The following is a 15,542-nucleotide window of genomic DNA, read 5'->3' on the forward strand; positions in this document are numbered from 1 at the left end:
CGAGCATTATGTTTAAATGTATAAATTTAAAAATGAAATAAAACATTACAATTGTATTTTTTTATTATTCTTAGCAAAAATAATTGATAAAAACGTATTTTTTTTAAAAACTGAATATCAGTTTTTTGTTAACCCTTTCAGCCCGAATTTATTTCTATGGATAAAAAAAAAATGTAGTAAGTATGAAATAAATTTTTAATCTTTTGTATTTATTTTTGCACCACAACAGGCCAGGAGGCTCAATTACAGTGGTGAATTACATCAGGCTTTATAAAAATCACATTTTCATTTTTGTTTTTTCACCGGTAATCGAACCCGGAACCTTCCGTGCGTGAGTCAAGCGTCTTGACCACTACACCATGGAGGCCACCGAAAATAGTTAACGTTTTTTTTAATGAACCCTGAGTCTTAAATTAATAATGAATCCGCAAAGTTCATGAAACATATGTTCTCATATTAAAATACATGTTAAATTCATAAAACTAGTTTAGTTTTAGTGAAAAATATTTGAAACCTGCCTTTAATATGATTTTAAAGAACGACGGAAATTTGATAAAAAACTAGCCAGAAACTAAAAAACGTAAAATGCCGACTACAATCATAAGCTGAAAAAATTAAGATATACGGAATATACAGGGTACACCAGTAACTAAAAAATAAACTCGGCGCTTTTGCGTATGATGAAAATGATCATTGCCAAATTTAAAAGGTACCAAGGTATATTCAAAAACATATTTTTTTATGTAGTAAAAATTATGTGTTTAAAGTTAAGATGGCTAATTTTTTTTTTTACTTTTATCCACGTTAAATTGTGTATATGACATTACATGGGTACACAAATTATTGAGCAACTTGATCGTTTATCAAATGAAGGCATAATGATTGGTTTAACGTACCAGGAGGAGTCAGTGCCAACACGTTTAATGAGATTATTTTACATGTAATTAGTCAAAAATCGAATCTGACATCTTTTGAATGGTGGCCAATATCACGCATTTTTTTTAATTATCAAAAATGTTACTAGACAAGTTCAATCTATTGAAATAACTATTATCTATCACCATAACTTGAGATTAATTGTTAACACAATGTAAATAAATTAACACATTTGCACGGAAAAGACGTAGAATTTTTAAAGGAAATTACGGCAAACTAAATAATTAAAAGCTTTGAAAGATAATTTTATGCAAGAAAAAATCCTAGCAGTCATTTAGTTGAATGCACATTCTGTATAATTTGTGATATTTTCTCTGTTTTTTGTGATTTATTTATGAATGTGTCATTTGTTTATGGGATCGATCGATTAATTTTTAACGTATTTATGTTAAAGTAGAAATGTAGATATTTAATTTTTGTGTACAAAGTAATGACGGAGTGGAGGGTTGAACTTTCAAAGCTTCAACAATGAACAAAGTTAAGGGCTTCGAAGTGTGGTTGTGCATGAGAATACTATGAATCTCATGAGCTGATCGTGTCTCTAAAAAAACAGTTTTAAGTAAAGGAAGAAAGTAACTGACCACTGTCAAAATAAGAAAAACCTCATAAGTTGGTCACATAATTTACGAAAAAGTAAAAGAACATTATTGTAAAAGAACATCATTTATCACAAATCTTAGAATTGCGGTGTGCCGTATGCAGTTCCAAAGAGTTTGAACATAGCATGTTTCTAAATAGTTATAAAATTACGATAAGGTTAAAAAATAAATATTTTTTTCGTGTGTTATGCCGTGACGTAGTATATACGTAAACTATACGTAGTAATTGTAATTATAAGAACTTTCATCGCTCTAACAGATAGTTTGTTTTCACTTCACTCAGTCAGTTTTATTCGGGATTCGGAACTGAGACCCGAGTCACAATAAATTTCAGGTTAGTCCATGGTTCCCTGGTGGCTGTCTAGGATCTGTCAGGTGTGCTGGACGAAGATCTGCAGCGTGAGGAGGACCAGGAGAGCCGTCTGCAGCCTAATGATGGATGCGCCTCCAGTCTGCATGGCTGCGGGACGTTCCCCGCTCAGGACGTGCACCACTACTGATGCAGAGTCTGGAAGAATAACGTATAATGTAAAAGAAAATAAAATGTTGAAAGTCATCTCAAGAGTTTGTGTTGAATGTTTTTCATCAAGGAACGTGTAAAGTGTGTGTACATATAGTACCTTTGTCTTATCTAGTGACATTTTACTATCAAATTTAATAAACTGTTCTAAGTGAAGCAACATGTTAAAAGTTTAATATATAATGTAATATATAATGTACAGAATATTTAAATTACTGAATTAAAAAAAATAAAATATTTGTAGTCTACGTAATATATTTAATTATATTTCCATTTTATTTATGTAAATTGTATATAGAAATAGTATGTACATACCTATGTTTTATTCAAATTATTTTGTAGTATATTTATAAATTTAAAACATTTAAAAAACCTGTTTTATGTCTAAAACACATAAAAATGTATTTTTGTTGTACTTAATGAATTTAATAGTATATTTATCAAATTTGAAAAAAAATATTATTTGCCAAAGAACTTGTAAAACGTATGTAGTGAATTTTATGCACTGAATTAAATAGCACATTTATCAAATCTATAGCAAAAAATACCTGTCATTAAACTTTTAAATTGTACAAAATATATTTTATGACTGAATTTTATAGTATAGGCATTAATAAAATTTTAAGAAAAATACTGCTATTTGTCAAAGAGCATGTAAAATATATGTGGTGTATTTTGTTTAGTAAATTTTATTGTATTAAATAGTTGAAAAAATAAATTATTCTGAATTCTATATTGCCTACATATTTGATATATACGTATATGAAAATTAAATATAAAAGTTCTTTGTCAAGTCAATAATGTATTCTTTGGCACGGGATTTCCTAGTGAAGAATACATTATAACCAAATTATGTATATTTTTATCAACGAAATACTCAATAAATAACTGATCATTGTCGATACACTTATAGTCATTTTTTTAGTAGTTTCGGCCATTTTGAAGTAAGTCACTCAAAAAAATGACTCCTGGAGATCAGTTTTGCGTAGAGCTGTCACTCGATTTGTTGTGTAAAACTGCTAATACTTTTTAAGCCTCAATATTATAATTATGGTACAAACACTGCACACAGTTTAGAGTTCCCCACGTAGAAAGCTCTCAACAGACTAAGGGTAGGGGTGACTAAGTGCAAATATAATCAGCAGAGGTGGGGTTTTCTGGAGGGAGATGACGCGAGCTGCGATTGTGGAGAGGTGCAGAATGGTCCTCGTCTGCTGTGGACTCCACAAATGCGGCTGACTTGTGAAGAGGATGATTTAAGGATGGCCACTGACAAGCCCATATCTGTCACTGCACATTAGAGTGACAAGGTCTGAAGTCCGGATCCTATAAATAAGTAAGTGATAACTGAACGTAGTTGTACAGAAAGCAGCCAGCCATAGAAAAGTGAAACTGAGATAATAGCGCATTTGTGAAAATAGTTAATAATCAAATCTACTTTACAGTTGGAATGTTTTTAACTTTGATAAATAATAAACAATGAATACATAAGTTTAAAAAATATATAATACACAAGAATCTAATTACGTATTTACCAGTTTTAATATTTTTAAAGTATAGTAAGATTTTTCAATGAATTGACCTGACTGCACCCGATGACACCAATATCTAATTTTTTCAAAATTGTGGACTGGCTGCTTTCTGTATAACTACGTTCAATTAAGATAGCAAGAAAAACCTTTTTTTTAATAAAAATAGTTTGATTATAATGCGGGTTTTTCATTTGTTTTTGGAAACATATCGTATTCGAAAAAAAACATTATATCATAATCACAGCAGTGCTGTTTTTGATAATTTGCTCAATTGATTTAGAAGATTAACGAAGTTTGTTGAATACATCTTTCAAAAACAATCGTAAAAATACGTGAGTTTTCTCCCAAAAAAGAAAAAATATATGGTTAAACTGCATTCATAACTCAAAACAGCCAAATTTATACCAACGATGGTGTACTTCTGGGGGTGCGACATGATCAAGGTACGACGTAATTGGTGTACCAACGAATATGCATGTTGCATGCAACATTTGGTTTCGTGTCAAGAAATAATGATGACCTCTAACGAAAGTAACATATTAACAACCGTCTTTTCTAGAAGCTGGAGACTGTTTATGGTCACTATTTGCTCCACTTGTCGTTACTTGATGAATTTAAGAACACACGTGTACTTATGAGAAACAGCTGGTGAAAGAACCAACATAAGGTAACAATAATTGTCATCAAAAATAAATTCGATTAAGTAGGCTTTGCTAAGCTTCGGTTTAATAGTCGTAGACGCCCAATGCTTACAGTTCGCTAGGAACTTATATTTCAACTACAAAGGACACATAAGACTTGGTAGCTGACCAAAAAGCTTGGAAGAAAGTGTTGCTTGTCTTTTGAATATAGGCTAACTAAGATTACCCGATTCGCTAAAAGTTCAAGTGTGTTTATTGAATACAGGAACATCTAGTTACAACTGGCGTCAAGTCATTTTGGCTGGGTAATATACTGCAAACGACTCCCGATAGCCTTATTCACACTTTAAAAGCGCCAAGTTTTTTACTTCTGGACGTTTATTGCTCTCAGTTCTACGGCCGATCACGTTTTATCTACAGGATGTGGATAAGATGTGAGGAGCTGGCTGAGAGAGACCCGGAGAAAAAACACGGTTAAGAATTATAAGATTACCATTACCTGACGTGCTAGGAGCACATGTGTAGTTCCCCGAGTCAGCTGGTCCCGCTCTGGATACCAAGAGACGCGATGTTCTGGTTCGCCTCTCAGTTTCCACACTGACTCCTCCCCTTGCTGCGTAATTCACCACTGCACCATCATGGTACCAGTAGATAAAACTGAAAAGAAAAATACTCACAATTATTTACTTTGAAAATATTCACAAATAATTCTTTCAGTCAAGAATGCTAAAATAAAATATTTTAAGAAGGCTTTCTAAAAAATGTCTTTTCTCTGTACCCAGGAGGATAAGAAATATAGTTTTATGTGTGAAATAGAACTACAACCTGGACGAGTGTTTTTAGATTGAAATTAGTGGGGAATAAGAAAATCAAGTGGAGATACGACCGCGTCGTTGTGTAGTGGCTGACGCTTTTGCCTGTCATTCTTAAGGTCCTGGATTCTATTCCTGGCAGGGTGGACATAAAATATAGTATAATTTTAACAAATTACAATAGGGATGGGAATTTTTTTCGGTTCCTCAGTTTTCAAGAATTTAAGTAAATATTTTAGTAAATTCACGTAAAAAACAACAAAACAGCGTCATTTGAAATGGTACTTAATTATTGAAAAGTAACTGTAAAATATTGTCGTCTGTAGTGTAGAGTTTTGAATTTGAATCTTATTTTAGCTCACCGAAACATTTTTGAAAATTACAGATGGTCCCTTTTGCAATTTGACTATCAATTTCATTATCCTTAGACTGGCACCTGAAACGTTAGACTGATCACCTTACTTTCATGTACCATATGATCACAGTATGCCATATTTGGTTTACTAATGTAGTGCCTCACGCATCACTGAGTGTGAAAAAAGAAATGACGACGATGATAATGATTTAAAAAATTAGCTGTGCCCAAGGTGTTGATTTGATTTCTATGACTTTAGGGGTTAAAACTGTGAAGTATAGTGAGAAGGAGTGATTGTCTCTCCGCTGTCTAATTTTAAGCCATTTCAGTTGCCTACGATAACCAGAAATGTGGTCATATTTCCTAAGACCAAAAATATACCAAATGCATGTATTCTTAACTTCCTTTCATTCTTTCTAAGATTCGAGGATCAGGAAAAAGCCACAGAATTCATTTTGGAATTCCACAAAAGTTTTTTTAGTAACAAATGTGAATTATTTAGTATCTTGGTGCAATGTTCAAGAAAGTCACAAATAAACTTCTTAATCAAAAAACACCCCTTTAAATCAAAATATGTGTGTTTAAACATAGGCAGAATGGAGAATGATGCACAGTTTGTAATGTGGACACTTAAACCAGCCAATGTCCGTACGAGGTTTTCCCAGAGCATGAATTATGTCATACCCAAAACCCGTACGACTTTTGCTCAGAGGCATCTCTCATTTATCGCACCGAGAGTGTTCAATATTTTAGAAGAGCGTATTAAGCTTTCAAAAACCAAAACTATTTTCAAGAAGGTAGTTAAGGACTGTATTTTCTTTAGTGGTAGGGATTTGAGTAGGAAACTCCTTGATCATTTTCCGAATGATTGAGTTTACTATTTATCATATTGATGTGCCACATATATATATATTTATTTAAATTATTTATTATGTTTCTGATTCTATATTTGTGGTGATATGCTCATGTATCTGTGTCAACTAATTGCAAGTCCCATCTTAACACTGGACTTTTAGTCCCATGGAGTTGGGAATTACGTCTTAAATAATGTTCAATGAACTTATGTATGTAAATAAATAAATAAATGACAGATCTGTAAACACCTAGGCATCCATATTTCCTCAGCTATTTTTTTTTCCATCTCTGTTGATGAATAATAATAGGTTTAAATATAATACGTAGATGCAAAATTTAAAACGCAATAGAAAAAAAGACGGAATTCTTAATATTGTATTTTTGATGTGACAGAAGAATTTCTGTTTTTAAAGTATCATTTGATTCAAAGATATTTCTTTTAGCACAAACTTCTGGCATAAATACGTAATTGCAAAAAAAGGAACGAAGTAAAAGTTAATTTTATTTTCATTTTTGCTCTGCTTTGGAATGGTTTTCGGGAACATAAAAGCTTGACTGTATAAAATGTGTCTCCGAATAAATAAAAAATATTCGCAATATTAAATTTCTTGCTTGTACCGCGTTGTTATACGATTGTTCAAGAGAATTACATTCGTTTGCGAAGGAAATTTCATTCTAACAGCACGTAAAGAAGAAAATACGTGGAAAAAGAAATATCATACATATTAGTTACCGAGTGTGTGTTTAAATAGAATATTTGCGTTATACGAGTGTCTTCAAGGTATTTTGAAAAAATAAATGTCTATTTGATCAATTTAATAAATTATTATTTTGTATAAAAGTTGAATTGACTAGTTTGGAACGGGGTATGTACCCTTGTTAGCTGGGCAACGTTTAAAAAAAATGTGTGTTATATGATAAAATGTATAAGTAAATATAATTAAAAAAGTATCATTTTTGTGTATCAGACTACTTCAATTATAAAGAATATACATGGTTATATGCACTGGCGATTCGTCCATATAAGCGGTTATGCGCAGTTTACCGTTATATTTGACTGTCGATAATATAATGTAATGTTTAATTGTTGTTTGAATTATGAGATAATAAACAAAATATTATTTATTAATTGTGAATTAACGTTATCGTTATTCCTAAAAAAATAACATAAAAATCTATAAGCGCACCCAACGTCTAGCCCGTTCCCAGTAATAGAAAGGAACTGACCTATTACTTCAGCTTATTTCTTCATACAAAATGTATACTGTATTTTAATATCTCAAAATAATCGTCGGTGTTTATTCTTCCTTGAGTATACTCGCAGATTATATATATTATTTGAAGTTTCTCTATTTGGAGAATAATATTTTGAACATTATTTAGTGAATTTTCACAAACTTAATACATTGCTTTATTATTCATTGCGGAAAATCACAATGTTCGTGCTTTAAATATATATATTAACTTTATGATGACTATTTTGAAAATCAAACCCAGTACCTCGTTCCTGGTAGCCAAATGAAAATATTTAATGAAAAAACCAACAGTTCATTGTCAACTAAGCATATGCTTCGAAATAATTCAGAATTAACACATTACGACTAATGACAGTTCATAAGCGTTTTAAATTTGAGTTATTTACAACTCGTTGAAAATGGTCCTAAAAATGAAATATTTGAGTAAATCATAAGAACGCAAATTTTTATTTTTTTCATAAAAAAAAAAGTTCCGAATACAATAAACTACTCGATGAGCTAAAACACGAAAAATTGAAAAAAAAATCCATAATAAAAAAATATTTCTTAAATCTTTTTGATAGTGATAATTATTAATGTAATTTATACAGATGGTGTAAAGTATTGTGTTTTATGTTTCTTATACAATGATGTTTTCTTTCTATTTCGGACGTCAAAAAAATGTTTTTTTTATGTACGGTCCCAAATGAGTTTCTTGAATAACTCCTTGGAGTATAATATGTATTTTTTGTGTTATGTTTTGTGAATAAAAAAATAAATAAAAAAATACCTAGACTTCAAATGTTTTTCATCTCTGTTGTAATATGATAATTTAAATAACTACTAAGAGGTGAAATCCAGTCTATTGTTTTAAAAAAAATTAACAAATTCAAAATATTGAAAATTATCTTCTACAATATTGCTGAGGTTTAAGGGTTAACTGAAGCCGGTGAAAAAATGTGATCTCTGTCTTTGTGTTTTTAAAGGTGCTTAGGGCAAAAAGCGGCGCCCCAGAAAATTGAAGTTAAGAGAAAAAAATATGCAAAGAAGAAAATGTGAGGTGGAATGGTAGGCCATAAAATTTCAATCACCCAATATAATGTGATTCGTGATTTGGGCAATCAGTTTTGATTCGCTATGTAGATTGCCTATCGAAAGGCGCAATCGTAGTATAATCTTATTACAAAAATCGATACAACTGATTCGTATGAAACTGCTACCCCATACGAATAAATATGCTTTTTTACATAATTTTATTCAAAAAGGATACGATGAAAGGTGTTTTATTGCAAAGTGTGATTTTAAAATTATATTATATTATGAAACTAGCGGACCCGACAGACGTTGTCCTGTTCGAACGTTGGCAAAATACTTTTCATTGATAAGTAGGTACCTAGGTACTTGTTTGTGATTGAATTCCAAAAATAAAAATTGTTTATTTTGAATTCAAGTAGGTACCAAGGTACATGTTTATGGTTGAATTCCAAAACAATAAATAAATATTTTTTCAAATATGGCATTCTTTTTGCAAACATCAAACTCCGGTCGTCTTGCCAACAAAGGGGTAAACTTATGTAGAATACGATTTTTTTAAATGTATTGAATTTAATATTATTTTAATGTTACCAAAAATCCAATAAAAAGAAATAAATGGGTAGAAATTGTAAAGAGTTTAAGGAAAGAATCTGATTGAGATCCACAAAAAACAAATGTTGTTTGTAAACATTCAAAAACAAACTTTTTTACACCCAAAAAACAACATCTTTCCATTTTTTTCCAAATGCATTCTCCTCGAATGCAACTCTGGTAGATCGATGAATAAAACATTTATGCTCCTAACTGTTTTTTTACACATTTGATTAAAGATTTTAATATCTACGAACACGCATATATTTCTCTGAAAACTGCACGTAAATCGGTTAAGCCGTTTGTAAAGAGTACGGAGACATCACACGTACAGATGAATTATATATATTTATATATATATATATATATATATATATATATATAAAGATAAAGATTTTGTGATTTAAATAATAAAACAAATATTTTGCGTAAAATCACTAAATGTATTCAACATTCCGACCGGTTTCAAAACACGACTGTTCCTTCGTCAAGGCTTAAAATAAAATTACAGAATATTTTGCCTTTTGTGAAACTCTTGGCCTGGATGTCTCAATACTCCAGGCGCAAGTGATCACAATTTATAAAGGTTCAATAAATCAATCGATTGATAAAAAAAATCTTCAGGCTGATTTCCTTTATACAGACTTTTCTAAAACTACTATCACCTTGTATTATTTATAAATCATAAACTGTCAACATTGATTTTTATTTTCATTTAATTTAATTCATTCTTCGTTAATTTAATTCGTTATATTTTATACTGTGAAAGGCACTTGTGCAGTCAAATGAAAAAATAAATGTATAAAAAAAAAAAGAAGTATATGAAATCTCTCCGTGTACAGGCGGATAAAGTACACATATCTAGATTAATATTCTATATATGTATACACTAAGAACCTGTGTTGAGTTTTATTTAACTGAGGTTTCTATTCAAAGAAGGGTTGAAACAATATTACCAAAACCGAAACTGAATTTCGGCTTCTGTTCTAGTTTCGGCCAAAACCGAAACTTTTTTTGATAAATTAAAAATCACTTAAAAACGCCCAACAGTGGGAATTTTTTTTGTTTAGTCTTACAAGCATATTAAAATAAGTGTCTTATAAAATACACAATAACATAAAAAGGATAAATTAAATGAGTAAATGTGTATTTTTCGGCTTTTTGTTTCGTTTTTATATGTATTATATATAATATTTATGTTTCAGTTCTTCGATGTACTCTATTGGAACGTTAATTTATTAACTATAGACTCAACACTTTATAGAGTTACTGATATGTTATTATTTTTTGTGAAATATGTAAATGTACAAATAAAAATTTAAAAAATAGAGGAATTACAAAACATAATTATGAAATATCTTAGAAGCCGAAGCAAACTAAAGGTCACAGGTTACGGACCCGTGTCACGAGCCATAAGATGCACCTGAGTACAGCCGAACCTAATCTGACACATCTCGACCGAAGGGTTCGGCAGAGCCGAAGTTTCGGCGAATATTAGGCCAAAACCGAAACTTCGGCCAAAACTAGTTTGATTTGCTAAAACTGGCCGAAACAGAAACTTCAGTCGGTCGATGGAAAATAGTGTTTTAGGCGAAGCGGTTAGTAAATGTGGAGTAGCGTAAAAGGGCGCGACACACAGCTTTGAATTCACAGTAAACTGGCAGAGGCAATAAGTCTTTTTTACTCTACGCGCGTTCTGAACGGCAATGTTGATGCAGAATGACGCGAAAACGCTCATTTTTAGAACACAATTCTACCCTATCGTTCTATGAAGCATTATCTCAATTTTATTATACCTCAGTGAACTGGGCGGAAATAAAACCAGAATCCTAGCGGAGCGTTTTTTACGAAATGCCTGCTTTTAGGTAAAAATCTAAATAAGAAAACCGAGTGGAGATAAGTTTGCATTATTAAAAAGTGATTGACGCGTTTGCCTATCATTTTTGATGTCCTGGGGTCAATTCCTAGCGGGCGGACGTGAAATATTAATTTCAAAGATTGTGTAAACTACAATATTTTACTGCTCCTGGACTGGCGCCTGAAGCGTAAAACTGGTGACCTTACCTTTATATAACAGATGATTGAAATACGCTGCATTTGGTTTACCAATGTAGTGCTCTATGCACCACTGGGTGTGGACAGAAGAATGATGATAATGGTTATAAGAAAATCATTATTATCATCATACCCCCTTAGCCACACCTGATAATGTACAAGGCACTGGGTGCATTGGCATTGCAAATGCAATGCATCTTAATCGCCTGTTACAAATTTTGTGTTTGTATTCGAACTGTACTCACTACAAACTCTAGCTTTTCGATCATTTTGTTAAACCAAAATTGAGTAAGCCCCATGCATCTTTAAAACGCGTTTGATGGTTACAAACGTTTATTTTTTGTCAGATTCTGTACTGTGCTAATGTGCGATATATATTTTTCACAGGCCGCTGTTATTTAAATACGTGACTTTTCAAAAAACGAAATCGTGATTCGCTTTCCAAAACATTAAAATATTCTTGTTATATTTTAAATACGCCCAACTATTTATAAACAAATACTGGATTTAACCCCCCTTGAGATGTGGAATTTATATCGTGATATATTTCAGTATTAAATTTATTTTATTTAAAAAACTTTAAGCATAAGCATGTTAAAAAACCTTTTTTTAACGAACAAAGGTAGCTTGTACATATTTTCCAAGATAGATAATCTTACCTAAGACAGAAAAAATCTTTAAAAAAAATTATGTATTCATAGGGCTTTTAACATGTTATTAATTTGTACGAGTGATACATGCCTTGACAATACACAATTTTCTTGGGGTGTAAAAAGCATAAAAATAGACAATTATTTTCAGGTGTTACATGAATTAATTTGGAAGATTCCACAGAAAAAATACTTTAAAATTTTTGCATTAAAAATAGTTGGATCAAAGGATTAATAAAAATCCATTAGTAGAACGGTAAATATAACAAAGTATCCAAAGTGTTCATTTAAAGTGTCGCAGACTTATGAATCCGCTCCCATTTTCTACTGAAGTAAAGAACAAATTTACGTAAGTCAATTAGGTTTTTTTAAAACAGGAATAACCTGCTAAGCCTCTTTTGTAGAGACTTGTTAGGAAAAGGAAAAAGAAGATATAGAAGAAAAGTATGAAAAATACGCCAAAACACCCAGAAAAACTGAGAAAAAAACTTTCCGGGATTTTTGTCTTGCAACTGGTGGGAATCAAACCTGCGACGCCAGTTTCACAGTTGGCCGTCGTACCCACTGTGCCACAGCGCCTGTCAAATCACTTATTGACTTTTTCATGTCTACCGGTTTCGAGACATACGTAAATGCCAGTGTGTAAATTTGCCACATGCCAACCAACGGCAGGTCAAAAGTTCTGTAAATAAATTGTCATTCCCTTCTCCGAAATGTTATCTTTTCTTAAATGTTTATTTTAATTATTTCTCTACCTTTGTTGATAACTATTTATTGCTTTCTTTATTTGGCAAGTTCTACCGATAAATTTAAAGTTTTTACATTATGTCGGTAACGCGTGAGAAAATGTAATTTTTCCTTACAATTTTCTATAGAACCTTCTATTGAAATACTTTGGACATCCAAAACCCAAAGAAACGTATGACAATACGTCATGAAACCTGGTTAGCATAACTTGAATAAACAGTTTATTTAAATACATCACTAAATCAGAATAAAGTTTAATGTTTATTTTCTCCATGTCAAGGCGGATAATGAATACAACAGCTCTAACCATTTACCAGGCGGACTAACCTACACTATTAGAGATTAACCATCGATAAAAAAAACTCGCTCAAGGTTATTTATTTATTTATTTCACAGTTTTATAATCAGAGTTTAAATATTCAGGACCATCTAGCTTGAAATTCCCTGTATTTAAGCAGGATATAATATTAAAAAATAAAGCCTTATAAAATTCTAAAAATATGTCAATAATAACAAAAATTGAAAAATAAATATAAATTAACGAATTTAAATAATTATAAATTGCAAAAAAAGAGATATTTGGAAATAAAAACGGACAAAATGGTTGTGTTTATGGTTTTATTTTACATACAAAACTGTATTCTAATTTTTTTTGGACAGTTGTAAGACAGATGTTATTATAAGTTGTAATTTGTAATAAGACAGTTGTATGAGTAATTTGATTTATAAACTCAAAAAATATTTTACAATCAAGTGTTTTAGAAAAATTATGGGTTAAAATGGTATTTCCCTTTAAATATGATATTTCATATAAAATAACGTATTTTACTGTAACGTTTTTTTAATACTTACAAATGAATACTTCTGGAAATTTTTTAGACATTTTAATTTTAAAATATAATTATCTTTCTCGTATTTTATAAAATAGCAAATATTAACGAGAAAGCAATGTGCTAATCTTATCGCGATTACCTCACCCGACCCATGCCCTCCTTATCTTTCCCGGGATAACCTACCAACCCCTGTAAGGTAACACTAACGAGAAGAAACTTCATAAATGCTATTAAAGAACCTTTAGGAAATTTTTGATCAAAAGATTCCGTATCCACATTTTCTCAACTATTCTATTTGTTGACTTTTGTAAAGTAAAAGAACTGAAACCTTTATCATGTGAGTGAGATTTATCCGACTGAACCCACATTCTAGACAACGCATGAAAACATTTTTTTCATTTTTATAGTTCTTTTACAAGTTATTTAAATTAACAATGTTTTGAGTATGTCCAAATATTTGTAGATAGGCTAGATTTCCTCCCAAGGGAGTTGTTTAGATCCTTTTTTGTTGGGACTGAGGGAAAACATTTTTGAGATGGGCATATGGATGTTTAGGGATGTACACGTTTTCCCTCTGTTGCAACATTTTTTTAAAAACAACTTTTAAAAAAAAATCGAAATGTTAATGAAACCAATAAGAAAATTCTGGGTGTTAAAAACAGTTTTCGGGTAGGGGAAAGCAGGTAGAATTCGTACAGAGGGAGCATTCGTACAGTGGTCATATTTACACTATCCGACACGTTGACGCTTTCTTATTTGTGTGTGTGACTCCCACTCATATGCATTGACCAACCGTGGGGAGGGACGGCGGTGCGGCCACCAGCTTCGTTGTGATAAGTCGATAAATGTTTTCGCTCTCTGTGAGTAATTTTTTTTTCACCTTTGACCGTGTTTAGGACTAACAAGTTTTGCACAAACTGTAAAAGTTATTTACTACAGTTTATGAATTTATGCCGTAGCCTGTTATAAAAACATTCATATTGAGATAACTTAAGTGGTTATTTTTATTTTGAATTAATTTGTTGATTGTTTCGGTTAGGGTAGCTTCGTACGGTTATAAATGGGGTAGATTCGTACTGTACGAATGTATCCCGCGCGAGTATAGAAAGTTTATTTGCCTAAAATATTTTAGTACAGAACCATACCACGAAAATACGTAAAAAAGGAGACTAGAACGGGAGAGGTAGATGAAGATGCAATGAAGTCTGGGATGAAGAAATTTGTTTTTCCAAATACCAAAGATGAAGGAACAGTTAACATATCAGACGTGGTCTTTATACTACCACAATCCAAATTTGCTTTCACTGCAAAAACAACTAACATTTTTACTTTGAGAAGGATCTGTGAAGGTCTGTGTACAATGTACAATAACAGATTAATTAAAAAAGATAACGGCCTGCTACTTTTATGGTTTATTATAATGTTGATTGATTCCATTTTTTTTTTGTGTTAAATTTTCGTCTTTTGTAACAATACTGTTAATTATTACTGCATTGAATGTAGATTTTGTGTTTATTTTGATGTCAATAAAAGTTTATGTTTTGTACAAACGGTATTTTTTATCACCGTGTAAATATGTTTCACACTATGTATGAAGCTACCTTGCATGTGGTGTGCATTCGTACGTTTTTCATTTTCCGAAAAACTACCATAGTTTTTCCCTATTGTTTTGTTTCGACATCAAACTGAACTATAATTTAAGCCCAATATATAGGTGATAAAGGGCCATTAAAATTATTCCGAAACCGCTATGCGTTTTTCTTCTACAAGGCTTAGAGTAAAACGTGTACGAATCCTACCTGCTCTCTCCTATGTGGAGGGAAGTTCGAAATAGGCAGAATAGAGTATTTAAAAGTTATTACTTAAATCAGCCAAAAACGGGTTGTAAGTTTACAAGGATTTTTTATTCAGTTCTCAAAGTGGGTCTCCGTTAAAACATCTGTCCGTCTTGATAAACTCCGTAAAGAACTTGTCAAAAAAGATTTGTGTGTTTTCAAAACATTGAAATGTAATAACACTTATGATTTTATTCAAAACGAATAGAATGAACTGTATCAAAAGCAAACTGAAGAAATACCAAGAAACGAACAACTTTGAACTTTTTCCAGATCTTAAACATTATACGGTTTCTGAATATCCTCAGAGA

The 15,542-nt window shown here is 31.4% G+C and overlaps 1 protein-coding gene across 1 annotated transcript in view; it reads right to left on the minus strand.

Moving 5' to 3' along the window:
- Positions 1-288: 288 nt before the first annotated feature.
- The window catches only part of LOC148283592 (kin of IRRE-like protein 3), a gene marked incomplete at its 5' end in the record, with an annotated part of 81,511 nt that continues 66,257 nt past the window's right edge, over positions 289-15,542 (minus strand). The window contains 2 exons of the mRNA XM_088243602.1: positions 289-2,043; positions 4,728-4,885. Of these exons, the coding sequence (XP_088099728.1) occupies positions 1,907-2,043; positions 4,728-4,885 (295 nt within the window). The remainder of the gene's footprint in view (positions 2,044-4,727; positions 4,886-15,542) is intronic.

The sequence above is a fragment of the Micrasema longulum genome, unplaced genomic scaffold (assembly GCF_059751315.1).
Source record: "Micrasema longulum isolate JH-2025_06_02 unplaced genomic scaffold, ASM5975131v1 h1tg000219l, whole genome shotgun sequence".
NCBI lineage: Eukaryota > Metazoa > Arthropoda > Insecta > Trichoptera > Brachycentridae > Micrasema > Micrasema longulum.